Genomic DNA, 17,272 nt, shown 5'->3' with positions numbered 1-17,272 from the left:
AGAGTTTGACGCTAACAGGGCGACGATGAAAACACACCAATAAAACAGCAGGGCGGAACCGTATTGCATTAAACGCTAGTTTGTACCGAGACGTCCGGTGGAGGCACATGCACATACTGTACGCTCGGTAGGGTAGGCGTAAGAAAGGCAGTCCTGTTTTCTGTTTTAAACATATATGACATAAAAGGTAACGTGTAAACCATCCGTGACGAGGACATGGCCGACGAAATCACTGAAAACGCTGAGGGACTTGCAATCGGTAAGAAGTCACTTTTTTACATTAGCTACATTAGGTAAGCAACTCTGTATGTTGCATCATCTTGCGCTGACTGCAGTCTGCTCTGAGGCGGGGGTGGAAAAGTCTTTCCTTTGAATCAGTTGCGGGGAATTCTTAAGTATTTGATTCCCCCCCCCGTAGATCCCGTGGTTTTCAGATGTTGTGATATTTCTGTGTTTTGTTAACATTTTGCCAGTCACCGATAGCCGTACTAACACACTCGCTTCCCTTGAGATATCGAAGGCCCTTCTGATACGCGCAAGCTCGGCGGTGGCCATTCATCATCAAGTACAGCGATCTACTGTCAACTGCTATTTTGTATTAAGTAACCGAGAGGATTTTAAAGCTATTCAAGAGGTAGATATTATGAAGAAGAATGTGTTCAACCTCATATCACAAAAGGGAGAAAATGTATTTGAGATTGGACGTCTGTAGCCCATATGTATAGTACGAACAGTTAATGTTACCATCTGTATACAGTCTGTTGACATTCAATAAGTAGGTTTCTTCTGCTACGTAGATACAACGTGAAGCAAATATATAGGACAGATTTAGGGTATCGGTACTCCGTTGGATAAAGAAATCATCAGCAAATATATTGTACCGCGCTGGTAAACCGGCTCGAACAACCTGCAATGGTGGCCGTATGCGTTACAATATCCTGGCGGTGTCTGGATAAAAGGCATACTTCTGATTTTACAGTCACCAGTATCATTTTCAGACACAGCTAAAGAGCAAACATCGGGCCTAGTGTATGCAGTTATAAGAATTGAGCCAGGAATTGCTGAATCTCCAGTCCGACAGCAATCTGGGCAAACATGGGGGTTACACATCAGTTACAGGCTCACGGGAGAGCTAATGATCTGTTTGAACCATTCTAGTCCGGTTCTTGTCTCTGTGATATCACTGAGACTGCTCCTGTGAATGTTTTACTTATGGCGTCTCACTTGGGGAGGTCTAAGTATTCTTCTGCTCCTTGATTTTACTGTGGCTTTTGAGACGGTAAATCTTTCACTGGCGCTCAAATTCCTGCACACATTCTTGTCTATCGCTGGTTCCACTCATACCTGACTCGTATCTGATCGGCAGACGGCTCCTGTCAATCATGGTGTGCGGTAGGGCTCAGTCCTGGGGCCTTTGCTTTTTATTATTTATGTTCTTTATATTCTATATTTTTATTATTTATATTCTTCCTCTCGGTCAGCTTATGTGCAAACATAGTCTTCAGTTTCATTGTTAAGTAGATGATAGTCAGATTTATGTTAAAACCTCGGTGCGGTGGCTCTGTGGCTAAGGATCTGCCTGCGCCTGTGGCTGGAAGGTTGCCGGTTCGTATCCCGTGGCTGGCAGAGGAATCCTCCTCCGTTGGGCCCCTGAGCAAGGCCCTTAACCCCAACTGCTCCAGGGGCGACGATAAATGGCTGACCCTGCGCTCTGACTCCAAAAGCTTCTCTCCCTGTCTGTGTGTCCCATGGAGAGCAGGTTGGGGTCTGCGAAAAGACAAATTCCTAATACAAGAAATTGTATGTGGCCAATAAAGTGATCTTATATTAACCTCTTCCTCCACTGATCTCATGACTCTGTCACTTATTGTCTGCGTGACATCAAGCTGTGGTTGACATCACATTCCCTGAAGTTAGTGACTAAACAGAGATTTTACTGGTGGGCAGCATATGTCAGTTGGAAAAAACTGAGTGCCTGAGTGCCTGAGTCATGCATTTGTAATATCAAGGCTTGATTTCCGCAACTTATTACTCTTTGGGCTCCTTAACAGTCTTCTCAGTAAGACTTCTAACGCACACCACACTCTGGTAGTTTATCACTCCTGCACTTAAATCTCTATATTGGTTGCCTGTAAAGTCAAGTATTCAAAATAACATCTTGTTACTGACTTTCAAGGCTCAAAATAATCCGGCTCCATCATACATCTTTGAACTCCTTCACGTTTACCCTCCCTCCTGTAGGCTCCGCTCAATTAAGGCTGGTTCTTTGGTCACTGAACCTTAAGCTAAATGTTTTCTTGATGACTAAAGTTCATTTTGTCCTTAATGTTATTTATATTAGGCTCTCTGGCTCATTTTCAGCAAAACGTTGGTCTGTGGTAAAGATGATGATATTAAATCAGTAGGTTGAATCGGTATGTGCCACAACTTAATTCACACGTTAAGAGCTTGATTCATGTATGCAGAGCTGTAGAACCTGTGTAATGGATTTGCAAGTTTTCCAAGTAATGGGACCTTTTGGCTTATACTTAAGTAGCAATGTATTATTGCAGATTTTTATCAAATATGTAAGAGGTCACAGAAAATAATTTTACTTCATGTGTATGACAATAGGCTACCACAATATGTGGTGAACTTAATAATTGTGCATATGTGTGAAACCATTCTAGAACGGTGCAGCTGTGTGTAAAATTGCAAAACTAGATTCCAGTTAACTTGGTCATTCAATTGAGCAACAGAATGCTTGAGAATATTTTCATCTTTTCTGCTGATACAGGAGAACTGTATGTCTCCGAAAAGGAAGGAAATGATTCTGATGCTGATGGAACACAAGAGAAGCCTTTTAAAACGGTGTTAAAGGTAAATGATGAACCTTCTTGAGGTACCTTTGTTGAAAGACTGAAAAACCGCCTGTTTCCGTTCCAATCAAATTTGGCCTAAACAATATGAAAATGTATATAATTCAGCCCACAGGATACGTATTTAGTATAGATGTATAATGCAAGCCAAGTCATTACCAATTTCTATCTGCTGATATTATTATATATGGGGCAGGTCAGTGTGGTACACTGTTGCTTGCTAGCACTATGAATACTGACTTTATCTTTGCCAATATGAATTGAATCCACAGCTATTGATGGTTTAGCAGTACAGAAGTCAAAATTAGTAACAATTTATTTTCATTCTGAGATGATGAATGATAAAAACTCAATAGCTCACACAAAGTTAAAGAAATCCTTAAGCTTCCTGACTTGTCGTCTTGAGTTTTTTAGTTCTGCTTATTTGCAAAATACAAATAAGCCATTTGTATCATATACAGGATTACCTTCTTCACGTTGATATTCATAAAGCACTACAAATTTGTCAAACACAGCATGTACAGCCATAGTTACAATGAAGATATGTCTATAACTTTTTGTGCACTCAACAGTCAAATAAAAGGTTGAATATTGTATAGGAATGCCCAGTGCTAGTATAAGAGCTTCTCAGAAGTTTTAAATCTATCATTAGCCAAAAATGAAAAGGCTTCTCATTGTCATGCTGGAGAGACATTGATGAAGTTTGATTATTCTTTATTTCACTCAATGATTTTGACAGCTGTTTTGCTTTCAATTCCGCCTTCAAGACTGTGGCTCTCTGGAACTGTTTCTTAACAGTGATTGTTCTGTGCCTTTTATTTCCTAACCTACAAACGTCTGCATTAAAAGTGGAATTTAATGATGAAATAAAAGGATCTAAAAACGTATTTCTTCCTCCCTCATCATTTTCTAGGCCTTATTGTTTCTTGGGAAGGAACCTTTTCCAACCATCTATGTGGACTCTCAAAAGGAGGATGAGGTAATGTACCCATGGACTGATGAGGCAGCGCCTGTCTTTAATCAGTGGTTATCCTCTCCCTCAAATTCAGAACTGTAAAATTTGCATCTGCTGTATCAAATCCAAAAAGTAGGATTTGTATCATAGGGTATGAGCCTTGAAACCAATTAAAATATTTCTCAGACCTAATAATGATGAAATTCCACAATGGAGCAGCACGTTGGATCTCAGTATGGGAGACTGGAGTCTCTGTAGTCTTCCTGTGTTTCTCCCAGTGAAAGCTGATTGCAGCCTGTCCCACCTGCAGCAAAATACTGAGCGCCTGTATTTATCCTGGTGTTACACTTCTCTTTCTTCTCTTCACCAGCGCTGGGTTGTCATTTCAAAGACGCAGATGAAGAATGTCCGCAAACTCTGGCAGAAGGAACAGATGAAGAACACCGCTAAAGATAAAAAAGAGGTAAGTGATGGGGAGACTCCCTGTTGGCCATGGTGCATAGTCGTGTTAGATAAACTAGCCGGGGTGACATGGTGGTGCAGTTGTTAGCATTGCTATCTCACAGCACTGGGGTCCTGGGTCATGCTCTCCGTGTGGAGTATGTGTGTCCTCCCTGTGTTCACAGAGTTTCCTCCAGGTGCTCATATTTCCTCCTGTGGTCCAAAGCCATACTGGTAGATAAATTGGCTCTGGTGCCCGTATTTCTGACTGTGCGCCCCCTTTGAGGGACTGGCGTCCTGTCCGAGGTATATCGTGCCTTGTGCTTGTTGCTGGCCGAGAGAGGCTCTGGCTCCCCTGCAGCCCTTTATTTGATGAAGTGGTTCGAAAATGGATGGATGTACTGACTCCCGAAGTGGTCTTACTTGTCCAGGCAGAGGATGCTCTCCGGCGTGAGAAGAACCTGGAGGAAGCCAAGAAAATCGTAATCCAGAACGATCCCAGCCTTCCCGAGCCGAAAACAGTGAGTTCTGGAATGCTTTTCTCTAATTTGGGGATTGGCATCCTGTGGTATGATCTTGGCTGCCTTTATGATAATAGAACAGCTTATTTTTTCTCTTGTGTGATTAAGCTGATGAGACAGCATGAGAGAGAATTGTCAATTGTCTGCTCCCATTTCCAGCTGTTCTGTAGCAACAATGCATCTGGGAAGACAGAAGTTTTGGCTGTCAAGAAATTGCCTCCTACTTTATAAAAGTTACTAGTTCAAACACACTTGTACTAACACTTGACTGGAATGGTAGACATCTATTAAAATGAAGATTTTTTTTTTTTACCTCTGTGGCTAGAATGATATTTGTTCTTGATTTCAGGTAAAGATCCTTCATTTAGAACAATATCGGGATCAACGAGTCCGAGTCTTTGGATGGACTCACAGGCTGCGACGCCAAGGTAAAAAGCCAAGTGCCGATTCAGATAATTATTGACGATATTCTTCTGGTTTTTCTTTTTTCTTTTGTGGTTGCTAGGGAATTGAATTCACTTAAATGCCAGAGCCAGCAGAACTGTTGTGAATGTACTCTTTTATGTGAAAGAACTCTGTTTTGTATAGATATGTTGCAACATGAGGTTACATGAGTGCGGTGTGAAATTTTAATAGAATTAAAACCTAAAAAAATGGTTTCAACTGTCCTTTTTATAAGCTTGTGAGGGACCGAAGCGGTTTCAAAAGAGATTATTGTTCCCTCTGTTCTGCAGACATGCAAAACATGTCTTTTCCTCAGGACGACTATAGTCTGTTGGAAGTGCAACACATTCTGCTGGGCAGCTTGTTTTTACAGACGTGGATGGCACCAGGTTATAGGGAACTTGAGTTTTATTAATTAAAGTAAAATACTGCTTACTAATACACTTCAATGTAGCTGATGCACTGGCAAGTAAAACACTGATAGAAAAATAAAATGTATGTAAAAGTAAAACAAAAATAACTTGCCGTCAGTTTTTGACCTGCTTATTCTGTGGACATGGAGGTTTCTCTTTTAACAACTGATAAGCAGCCTGTCAGTCGCTGCTTGCAGACATGGAGTTGCTGTCAGAATCTGTAGACCAATAATTACTGCCTCTGTCCTCTTCAAAAGCTTGCAACCACATGTTCGTCTTTTCCTAGCATGTTGAATATCAAGCCTGCTGAAATTCAAATAGGAAAAACACGAAGCAATTTGTCCTGCTTATCTATAGAAGCATAAGGACAGTTACAAATGAGAGAAGACTATGTGACCCATCTGGCCCATTTTATAGTAGCTGTGCCTGCATCCCATCGTTATTTTGGAAGTCTGGAGGAGTCAATGGAGATCTATGAGCTACTCAAACCTTCTCTAGTAGAGAGATACAGATAGAGGCCAGTGGCCTGAGGAATTAAGTTATTTTGTCTTGACAGAAGACCCAGGGGTACTCCTGGACCCTGGGTACTAAATTCTTGTGGTAGTAATGTCTGTTTCTAGGTTTCAGTGCTCTGTGGTCTCTGTGCTGTGGATTGACAACACACCCCCATTCCTCATCCTTTAAAAGAGATATTAAAAACTGTGGCTTTGGTGCTGCTGGGAAGCAGTGTATTTCTTTTGGCAAACAGCCTTGACTTAGAATGACTTTCTATTTTTGTTTTTGTTTTTTAGGGAAGAACTTGATGTTCATTGTAGTGAGGGATGGCACAGGCTTTCTTCAGTGTGTGCTGACGGATCAGCTGGTACGGTATTATGTTCTCTCCCCCAGTAAGGTTGTCTGACATACTGCAATGCGTGACTCTTTAAACCTTGATCTTCAGTCCAGAAAGAATAGTGTTACTGTTATTTTAAATAGTCTTCGTCATCACGCAAAGCCTCATGAGACAAGATTGTTAGTAGTGAAACACCAAACTGGATGTTCTTATTCTTCTGTCCTTGATTATGTCTTCCTTGTGAGGAACTAAGGGTTGATACTTCATCAGGAAGCAGGTTTAAATAATAGGGCCCTGACAAGAACTATAACACTACTAGAGACGATGTCAACATCGCTAAAAACATTCTCAAACAGCCTGGCATGTAGATGTATTTTCCCAAGGTTAACTGTTGAAAGTGTTTGGGGGGGGAAAAACGTTTCAGATCTGGACTTAGATAAGTTAGACGTTGTCGACTAATTTTATTCTGGAGTTGGGTTACCTTGTTAGGACAGGTGTGAGTTCTGTCTTGGCTCACCTTCAATAAAACTGTTATTTGATGATTCGTATCATATTTATGACACCCCCCCCCCCCCCCCCCCCCTCAATTTACAAGTGTGTTAAAGTAGAATTACCCTGCTAAAAGTCAGCGGAACAGGATAACAAGTGCCATGATCTATTTTTTTTTATTGAAGTTGTCTTTATTGGTATAAATTGGGAATAGTGGTGAGACTTGTTTTGTTTTTAGTGTCAAACCTACAATGCGTTGGTCCTGTCCACTGAAAGCACTGTTGCACTCTATGGAACTTTGAAGGCTGTACCAGAGGGAAAGCAGGTAAAACATTGATGTTTGCAGAATTTTTTTAAGGGTTTAAGAAAATGCCTGTGAAGTGTTAAAAGATGTACAATATAACAATCTGTGAATGAGTAACACCTGTAGTACCAAGTCTGTTGGAGCTCTTTTAGGTTACAATATTTACAATGCAGCAAAAACCACAGAATCGTCAGATATCTTACTGAGTCTAATTGATTTCTTTTTGTAGCAAATATTTGTTCTTCTTAATACCAGCGCTTGTTAATAATAAGCCCCGTTTTTCTCCTCAGAACTCCTTTTTTTAAAATCATACACTTAAATTTGCAATAAGCATTAGGAATGTGCAATTGATTTTGGTGTTATAAGTAAAAAGGAAACAGACCCAGTGTCATAGTTGGCATTGTGAAGAGAGTTCAACAGTGTTTCTAAAATGTAATATTTTCTAGTCTAAGGTTGTAGAACTGTTGTAGGAGCATGGATACCAGCTTGTCTACTCGGACTGTGAGGTGAGATGGCCTTGCTAGGTGTGGTGGCTCTTGTTGGGCAGGCTCCTGGAGGACACGAGCTGCATTGTGATTACTGGGAGCTGATAGGCTTGGCCCCAGCAGGGGGCGCTGATAACCTGCTGAACGAGGAGTCGGATGTAGACGTCCAGCTCAACAACCGCCATATGATGATCCGCGGAGAGAACATGTCCAAGATCCTGAAAGTGCGCTCCGTGGTCACGCAGTGTTTCCGAGACCATTTCTTCAGCAGGGGATACTACGAGGTGAGTAGAGCCTGGAGCGGAGTTTGAAACGAGCGCAGCTGTCTCGCGTGGCGTTTGTGAAGAATTTCAACACACAAGGCCTTTCTGTAACGGTTGGCGCAGTTTTAATTGACCAAATCTGTCGGAAGGGCTGGTTCGCGTAGGTGTTGGGGAAAAAACTGCACAGCGGATGTCCACGGTGACTTGATCTGCTTTCTCCACCAAAACCTCGCAGTGTGTTTTCTCCTTGGAAAAATAAAACCACAATGAGAAATGTTAAAGGGGAACAACTGCAGTCCCAATTTCCAATTAAGCATGGGAATTGTGAAGTTTGTGAAAGTACTGTTTGCTGTTGCAAGCTAGCATTGAAGTTCCCACGAATTGCGATGTGAAATGGCCCTTCCTGCTCGCTAGTCGCCATAATGACTAATGTAATGCGATGCGCAGCAAATAAGAGCCCGGACATGTTCCAACGTGATCGGCATGCAGAGTTAAAAAAATAAGTAGTATTTGTCGGCCAAACTGTCTTGAAATCAAAAGGAATATTTCTATTGGATTAAAAGAGATGAATTCACAAGCCTGCTTCTTGACAATATAATAAGGCCGCAACAAGTCACCAGAAGTCTTGTTACCTCAGGTGGGTAGGGGGGTAGCTGTGTCAGCATGCGCAGGCTGCAAAGAAACAAGTAATAGGTTTATTCCATGCTGAAAAGAGAACGAAAACGCAACGTTTCAGCCGTGGAGCCTTTGTCAGGTGTGACTCTTTTCAGCATGGAATAAACCTAAGTCTTGTTACCTCGTTCTGAATCGCAGAACATGGCGCAGCACATACCTGGAAATTTGGTCAATTTTTTCATTTCACCTTTGTTGCGGTTTGTAACGCACTCATCAATGCCAGATCTCTCTAATTATAAAAGTAGCATTGCAGTTCCCCTTTCACTCCCTTGTGTTCCCATAGATCACCCCCCCCACCCTGGTGCAGACGCAGGTGGAGGGAGGCTCCACCTTGTTCAGTTTTAACTACTTTGGAGAGGAGGCCTATCTGACCCAGTCGTCTCAGCTCTACCTGGAGACCTGCATTCCAGCTCTGGGGGACACGTTCTGCATCGCTCAGTCCTACCGCGCCGAGCAGTCCAGGACGCGCCGGCACCTCTCCGAGTAAGATCAAACCCCTTTTGTCTTCTTGCGCAAGAAAGCGGCTGCTTCCAGCTTGTAGTTTCCGGGACCTTTTCCTGTCTTGGATTAAAAGGCACATTATACTGGATCATCTCCGTCACACGGACACACACCCTGTTAGATGTAGAGCAGGGCTGTTCTATTCCCGCACAGGCTTTGCACACAGGACTGCAGAGTGGAGTCTGTCCATTGAGAATACCTCGCCACAGATGGATTGCACAGTACTGCTTCCTTACAGCTGACTTCTGGTTCCCATTCTTAACTTATGAAAGAGTCCTCGTATAACTGTATCACCTCCGACTGTGAGGACACCTAACAGGAATAAGGGGCTTTCAAAATGCCTGGATGGCAAGAGAAAGGTGATTTCTCATGCCGGGGGAAAAAAATCAAAGGTGGTTTTCATTTCAGGAGATAAAGACAGGTGTTTAAAACTTGTAGTTATGGTTCAGAAGTGAGACAACCCAACTTAGTAATTTTGAGTTTAAGGCATTTAAGTGTCTTAATATCTAACCAAACCTGCGTCTGTGGGTTGATCGTTTTGAAGCGATACTGAGACATTATGAGGGTAATTCATAAGGAACGGATGCATCTTCAGGGAATCCTGTTTACACAAGCAGAGACTTAATTAAAGAGCAGCAAAAGACTGAAGTTGGGATGAATGGAGGTGCTACTCTGCAAGCTGCTTTGTCAGCCTTAACTTCAGGTGCCAGTTTTGAATTCTCCCTTTTGAAGTGTTAAGGGTTTGGAATGCTAAAGAGCACACTTCTATGCTTTCCTACCTCATTGAATTTTGCCCTGATATTGTTTTCAAACATTGTTGTGTAGTAAGTTGCTGATGGTCTTTTATGGGCTCTCTGCCTATCCTTTTTGAACGGGGAAATATTCTTTTCAGGAAGATCAATTCAAAATGCAATAGTTCATCCTCTGGTCTAAAAAGGTGCCGTTTCACATACAATAAAGGGTCTTTTGTATTACATAATGAAATTTCCACCTCTTCATAGCTGAAGCCTTTATTCTGCAGTCTTCTTTATTGGGGGAGATCAGGCAGAGCTGTTCCAGCCTTGTTACCACTGATGTTATTGTGCTGAATATTCTTATTTAAGTGTTAACCTTTTGTGTACCAGCATGTACTTTGTCTTCAGGTTTTTTATGGAGCCCTGGCGTTCAAGAAGCTTGTTAAAGAATTTCGAACGTTTTTCCCTAAAAGTTCTTTTGTAAACGGAGTTTATGTGCTCCAGGCTCCTGGTCACGTTGGAACTAAAACTGATATTTTATACTTCTGACATTCTTCTGTGGAACCCTGTTTTCATAAAGGTTTTTCAACCTAAGTCTGCCCTGTACCTCCTGTCATACAGCAGGTATAATTATACCAACGTACTTTCCTTTAGTCCTTTGCTCTGCCTCAGTGCATGATGTTATGCTTCACAATTTACAGCAAATTGCCACAAATATATTTACAGAAATATGCACAGCCAGATGACCACAGGAGGTGTATGTAACATCTTCGGGCTTCTAACAATCTTTTTTTTAAAAAAACAAGATGTATCATCTTAATCTGTAATGGGTGTTTTTATTGAGCAGCACCAGAAGCCGTTTGTGCCGTTACCTTGACGCCGTGTGTTTGAAGTGGCTCTGGTGCAGTAACTCATCTTTTCTGTTTGTGCCTAAATAGCTGCTGGAGTACACATGGCATGAAATTTGCTTGAATATACGCTAAATATAAAGAAGTTCAGGAAAATGTGCTAATGATGTTCGAAGTCTACATTCCAAATCATAGGCCTTGTTAGCTGTACGTTCCTACTGGAGTTTGCAGCAAAAACTCTTGCTTAAAAAACCTTACCAAAACCGTTTGTTTCCATGTGATCTTGTTTACAGAAATACAGAGGTATTTTGGGGCACCTCCCTTGACATTGAAGAGCTACAAGGGAGAGCTACTGCAGTGTTACTGAGCATGGGTTTTCTGTTTTAATAGACAACTGATTTCCATGTTTATTTTGAAATTGTAGAGCTGCAGTATAGGAAACGGGGTGATATTATCTTCCCCCCCCCTCCGCAGGTACACTCATATCGAAGCGGAGTGCCCCTTTATATCTTATGAGGACCTGCTGAACCGTCTGGAGGACCTGGTGTGCGATGTGGTCGATCGAGTCTTGAAGTCTCCTGCTGGCGCTCTCCTCTATGACATCAACCCAGTAAGTTCTTCTAGAGGGATTTAAGTTTTACCTCTCTCCCCTAGACCTTCTTTTGTTGAAAAACATAGGTGCTCCTGAAAGTCAGAACAACTATAGGCAATAATTGAAGCCATGATGCTGAACTCCAAGAGGCAATAGCCTGCAGATGAGTATTGAACCTGCCCTTAAAGTAAAAGAGGGTGGAATGGAGGTGAATGATACATCTGATAAAGCCCAGAAGGCATTATTGGAGTCGATGGGAAAGTGCCACTGGGATAACGTACAGGAGGCACGTTTTTACACAGCTCTGCTTGAGGCTAGTTGTCAGGCATGTTGTCGAAGCGGATTCAGCTTCCAGGAGATGACCAGACAAGATCCTCCGATCATTTAGCTTCCGGCAACCAGACTGGCCCAAGGTAGATGGGGCCGAATGTCCTCCTCTACTTTGTAGGCTCTGTTTTTGGATTACAAGATCTTTTATTCGCAGCCGCAAAAGGGTCCATTCTGTAGTCTTGTTTTTTCTTTCTGCGTCTGAACCCTTTTTATTTCAGAAGAAAGAGGTTTTGCAAGAGACGTCTTGCATTCCCTCCATGCACAAATCCTAATCCTTGGAGTACACTTTCATGTTCCGTAATGCATCGGCATGTTTGTTTTTTTTTCTTCCTCTCGGTCTTAATAGCTCACGCTACAGAGCGTACTTGCTACATCTGAGGAGTTGAACTTTTCCTTTAAACTGGACTTTGGCAGGTATTTCTTTTTCTCACCCACCTCAGTTGGAAATGGCAAATTAATTCCGAGATGTATTTATCTCTGCCTACTGTACCTGTGAGAGAGGGTAAGAGGACTGTGCAGGTTTTGCTTCGAAATGGGCGCTTGTGAGAGCCTTCTGCTGGTTCTCAAGCTGAAAATCCCACAGTGGCCGCTTAGTATTGACTGGAAAGGTGATGCTGCTCTAATTGACAGCCCTGGAACCCCAGAGGTGCACAGCAGGACTGGGGGGTCGCTTGTGCATGACGGGCTCATGCTCAGCCAACCATGGTGGTATTTGACCACTTGTGCGCCAGTCATGGATAATCCCAGTCATATCTGGCTAATAACATGGCTCAGATTTTTAAAAATGTATTAGAAGCACACACACAACGCTTATTGTTTGAGCTGCCTTTTAGTTTTTAAAGGGGAACTGCTGTCCCGGTTTTCTCAGACCGGTTATTAGATCTCGGTAACAAATTTATTGCCGTTCTAGAAAAAGATTACAAATTTCGAATTAAGCGCAAAATTGTGAACTTTGTGAAAGTACTACAAGTCACTGTTGTCGCAAACTCCTGGTCTTGCTATAGACGAGAGCAAGAGTTCCCCCTTCTTGCTTGCTAGTCACTGTAATGACTGATGTAATGTGATGTCTGCTGCACAACCTGTACTTATTTGCTCGTACATTTCACTGCAGAAATGTTCCAACGTAATCCAACGCAGTGTTAACGTAAGCAGTGTTTGTCGGCAAAACCATCTCAATGTAGAAAGCAACATTTCCGTTGGATTAAAGGAGATGTTTTCACAAGCCTGCTTGTTTACAATGTCATAGAGCTGCACAGGAGTTCCCCTTTAACAGCATTGAGTGGTAAATTGAATGTGGAAGATGCAGTGTATTTAGAGTTTCTGAGCACTGCTGTGTAAGCTCTTTCTTTCAATACTTATGATTCATTCTTCCCTCACCAAGGTACTTTGCTACAAGGAAAACTGCCTGTATTAGTAACTGCATATGTTAGTGTAACTTGTCGATTCCTTATAAAAAGTGCAAATTGTAGTTTGTGTGTGCAGGGGGGGTTAGAAAGTCAAGTGCATTAGTTAAAGCTTTATTTAGAGAACTGATGTCCGGTTTCTGTTTCTTACAGGACTTCAAGCCCCCTAAAAGACCTTTCAAGAGAATGGACTACACTGAAGCCATCACATGGCTCAAAGAGCACGATGTCAAGAAAGAGGATGGCACGTACTATGAATTTGGAGAGGTCCGAGTTTTTTTTTAACTAGATGTAGCTTTGACACAAGAAAAACTGTCTTCCTACTTTTTGTTTCCACAGCTGCTCCAGAAGAGAATGCCTTTATGCATCAAACTTTTGCCAGGAAAGAAATGTTGTAATGAAAACTATTTCAGTGCCTAATTCGTTTTCTAATTATTGTCCTGCCAGTGATTTAACGCGAAAGCCTAAAAAAAAACCCCTCATGTCTTTGTATCCTAGGATATCCCTGAAGCCCCAGAGAGGCTGATGACTGATACTATTAACGAGACCATCCTGCTGTGCCGATTCCCAGCGGAGATCAAGGCCTTCTACATGCAGCGCTGTCCCGAGGACCGCCGCCTCACCGAATCGGTCAGCTCCTCCTCGTGCCTTTCCCTGGACACGGATTGAATAAAAATCATGGGCACACCTGGTCTTCGGCCCGTTCATAGAAGCGTTTCGTGTTCTGGAGAAGTGTAGCAATTTGAAATTCTTCAGCGTCTTTCGGTTTAGAATTTCAGACCCACGGCTTTCTTCATGTTGGCAACATTCCTTCACTTCGGCGTGCGTTTGCATTGACACTTCAGAGAGAAGGCTGGGTGGACGAATTAAACTTCGCCACTTGATAGATCCCTGACTGCCGGGCACATAAGTGAGAAGAAAATGCAGTCAGTTTAATGCTGTGCTCCCCGGATTAATGAGAATTGTTGTTTGCTCTTTAAGTAATGTGGAGTTCAGTGACGTTTCTGTGTCCTTTGGGTAGGTGGACGTACTGATGCCCAATGTTGGGGAGATTGTTGGGGGATCAATGCGTATCTGGGACACAGAAGAACTCCTTGAAGGATACAAGAGAGAAGGCATTGATTCCACCCCTTACTACTGGTATACGGATCAGGTACGTACCACAACTAACACTACTGGTACGATGCTGTAGAGAGCAATTGTCCTCCACGGTATTGTAACAATCATACTCTACAATTACAGTTGTAATGGTACTTTTTATAAGAATAGTCCGTTCCTTTGCATTTCTATTTTTAGACTCTTACTCCTTTCTACAACCATCATTTCATTGTATGGGCTTACCAAACGATATCCAATAGCAAATATTTCACTAAATTTTGAGGATGGCGTGTCCCTCACTGATGTTCCTGTGAATTTTCAGCCATCTGGAAAGTGTCATTAATCAGCTAATCCAAACCCTACCTCGGGCAGCACTGGTCTAGTTGTGCAATGCCGCTGGGGCATCCTGCATAGCTGCTGAGATGACCCATGGTCAAGCTTGACATTTGCATCGTATACCTCCACCTGTGTTCAGAAGAAGGTCTTCACTAGCTCAGCTTCTTAGACATCAGGCATTTTTATAGCAGAATTGAGAAGGTATAGTAGTGGTGGTAATAATAATTCCTTACACTTATGTAGCACTTTTCCAGACACTCCACTCAAAGCGCTTTACAGGTAATGGGGATCCCCTCCACCACCACCAATGTGCAGCCCCATCTGGATGATGCGACAGCAGCCAAAGTGCACCAGTACACTCACCATACATCAGCTATCAGTGGGGAGGAGGACAGAGTGATGAAACCAATTCATAGATGGGGCACCATTATTGGGAAAGGCCAGAGGGAAATTTGGCCAGGACACCGGGGTAACACCCCTGCTCTTTTCAAGTAACGCCCTGGGATATTTAATGACCAAGGATTGTCAGGACCTCGTGTTTGTTTCATCTGAAGGACAGCCCCCTTTTTACAGTATAGTGTCCCCATCACTCTACTGGGGCACAGACCCAGACAGACTGCAGGGTGAGCGCCCCCTGCTGGCCCCACTAACACCTCTTCCAGCAGCAACCTTCGCTTTCCCAGGAGGTCTCCCATCCAGGTACTGGCCAGGCTCACACCTCAGTGGGTTGCCAGCTGTGAGCTGCAGGGTGATATAGTTACAGTCCTCACATCCCTTCGCCTCAATTCAGTAGGTTCTGAAAACATGTGAGCTGGCAGCTTTGAACAGTGATGATCAAATTGATGGTCTAAAAGCATTTCTCCCATTTTTCTCTCTCTCTCTCACAGAGGAAGTATGGGACTTGCCCTCATGGAGGTTATGGTCTGGGCCTGGAGAGGTTCCTGACCTGGCTACTGAACAGACACCACATTCGAGACGTGTGTCTGTACCCTCGCTTCATCCAGCGCTGTAGGCCCTGAGCGTTTTCCTTATGCTGCCGCCTTGCCCAGGACAGCATCTCCCACTTGAGCTACATAAAATTACTGTGGATAATGCACTTACAACGTATGAAGCGATAATAGTAACCCAAAGACCATGATAATATACGCTTTCCATTCTGATTCCAATCTTACTTGTCCAGCACAGCATCATTGCCAATAAATGTCTTCTGTCTCACGTGGCCTCTGTGGGTTTTTGAAGTGTGTGATTTGTGTATACAAGGACTGTTTAATGTTATGATTAGTCATTTATTAGGTTACGTTTACTGTAAATTCTGTAAATGGAAGAATGTTAAAGAGGGATGCGAGTTAACAAAAATAAAAACCAGGGTCCTGATGATTCATACCCCTTTACACAACTGTGACACTATAGTTGTCACAAAATCCATCCCTTCAGCGAAAAATCCCACATAGTTGTGGAGAGTGCGTTTGGACTCCACAGTCAAACCCAAGAGCTATGAGGTAGTCACACTAATTGCCACGTTACTGTGCTGTCTTCTGCAAAGAGATGTTTAGAGATACTTGTTCATGTGACTGATTATAATCAAACTGTTTTATTATTTCATGTTTCATTCAAATTTGGGATTTGTTTTTCCTATATTGCAGCATTTTTCACAAACGTTACTTACACCAGAAAAAAAAATATATTTTAGTATCGGAACATACCAGTAAACGATTTCTGAAACGCATAATCTGAAATATTAACAATCGGCACCCAATTACCTGCGTAGTGTGTATGCATCACTGCCTACTCTAGTGATTTTACTGGGAATGAAGATGTTTGGTGCATATTTTTTTTCTCTTAACATTGTGTTTTGCTCTTGCTGCTACCATTTTAAACGTTTCTGTGATTTCTCGTGATGCTTCATGGTTCTCATTAATTTTATTTCAAGGGGATTTCTATAAATCCTTTGTCAGGCCAATAAAGGCTGTTTCATGGCAATATTGTGTGAGGTGGCTGGCGTGCACTATGATCTGTGCAAGAATGTGAAGCTTAATCACAGGGTTTATAAAAACTAGGGCACTTGTTAAGCTGACATTCACACTGCAAGTTGCTATGTTACCTTAAGACCACCAAGACCTTGTTTTACATTAATGCATTCCATTTGATAGATTAGATTTATTTTGTGGAATTTTGAAAGTGGGGTCACTTTTTAGGAAAGTTCATTGAAGCACTATTTTCCACATTCTTGAAAATAGATGGTATTAAAATGTTAACATCAGTAACAAGGGAAGCACAACTTTAATCTATACAGTTTCCAGTATATAGAGGCCTGGAAATGGGTAATTTTGTTTGGATAAGATAAGATCACTTTATTGGCCATATACAATTTCTTGCATTAGGAATTTGTCTTTTTGCATACCCCAGCTTGCTCTCTGAGACACACAGACAATGAGAGAAGCTTGGGCTCAGAGCATAGGGTACAGCGCCCTGGGAGTAGCTGGGATTAAGGGCTTTGCTCCGGGGCCCAAGAGTAAGATTCCTCTGCCGACCACGGGATTTGAACCGGCAACCTTCCAGCCACAGGTGCAGATTCTTAGCCACAGAGCCACCGCTCTGCCCTGGATGTCTGTATTACTATGAACTATAAGAAAAATGGAGTGTAAATGCTAACTCAGCAACATTCCTCATTTTCTTTGTGTATGGTTTCCTTCAGTCATTACTTGACCTGAAGCACAGTTTGGCCTGCCCAATGGCTCCAATGGAGAGGA

The 17,272-nt window shown here is 42.5% G+C and overlaps 1 protein-coding gene across 1 annotated transcript; it reads left to right on the top strand.

The window, feature by feature from the left end:
• The first annotated feature begins 76 nt into the window (after positions 1–76).
• nars1 (asparaginyl-tRNA synthetase 1) lies at positions 77–15,737 on the top strand. The gene is made up of 15 exons (XM_088911112.1): positions 77–259; positions 2,777–2,859; positions 3,772–3,837; positions 4,184–4,276; positions 4,686–4,775; positions 5,125–5,203; positions 6,424–6,494; positions 7,192–7,278; positions 7,805–8,026; positions 8,964–9,163; positions 11,238–11,373; positions 13,242–13,355; positions 13,587–13,718; positions 14,110–14,241; positions 15,410–15,737. The coding sequence occupies exons 1-15, from the start codon at positions 217–219 to the stop codon at positions 15,539–15,541; spliced, it is 1,680 nt and encodes a 559-aa protein (XP_088767238.1). The 5' UTR covers positions 77–216; the 3' UTR covers positions 15,542–15,737.
• Positions 15,738–17,272: the final 1,535 nt, after the last annotated feature.

The sequence above is a fragment of the Atractosteus spatula genome, chromosome 3 (assembly GCF_055471065.1).
Source record: "Atractosteus spatula isolate fAtrSpa1 chromosome 3, fAtrSpa1.hap1, whole genome shotgun sequence".
Taxonomy (NCBI): Eukaryota; Metazoa; Chordata; class Actinopteri; order Semionotiformes; family Lepisosteidae; genus Atractosteus; species Atractosteus spatula.
The sequence above is the reverse complement of the archived record's forward strand: the minus strand, read 5'-3'. Positions and strand labels throughout refer to the sequence as shown.

What these genes read in the sequence shown, in the direction of transcription:
- nars1 (XM_088911112.1), top strand. Translation starts at nt 217, where the DNA reads ATGGCCGACGAAATCACTGAAAACGCTGAGGGACTTGCAATCG. An exon ending in GCCTTCCCGAGCCGAAAACA is followed by an intron (nt 4,776 to 5,124) that starts GTGAGTTCTGGA and finishes TCTTGATTTCAG; the next exon opens with GTAAAGATCCTTCATTTAGA. An exon ending in TCACAGGCTGCGACGCCAAG is followed by an intron (nt 5,204 to 6,423) that starts GTAAAAAGCCAA and finishes TTTGTTTTTTAG; the next exon opens with GGAAGAACTTGATGTTCATT.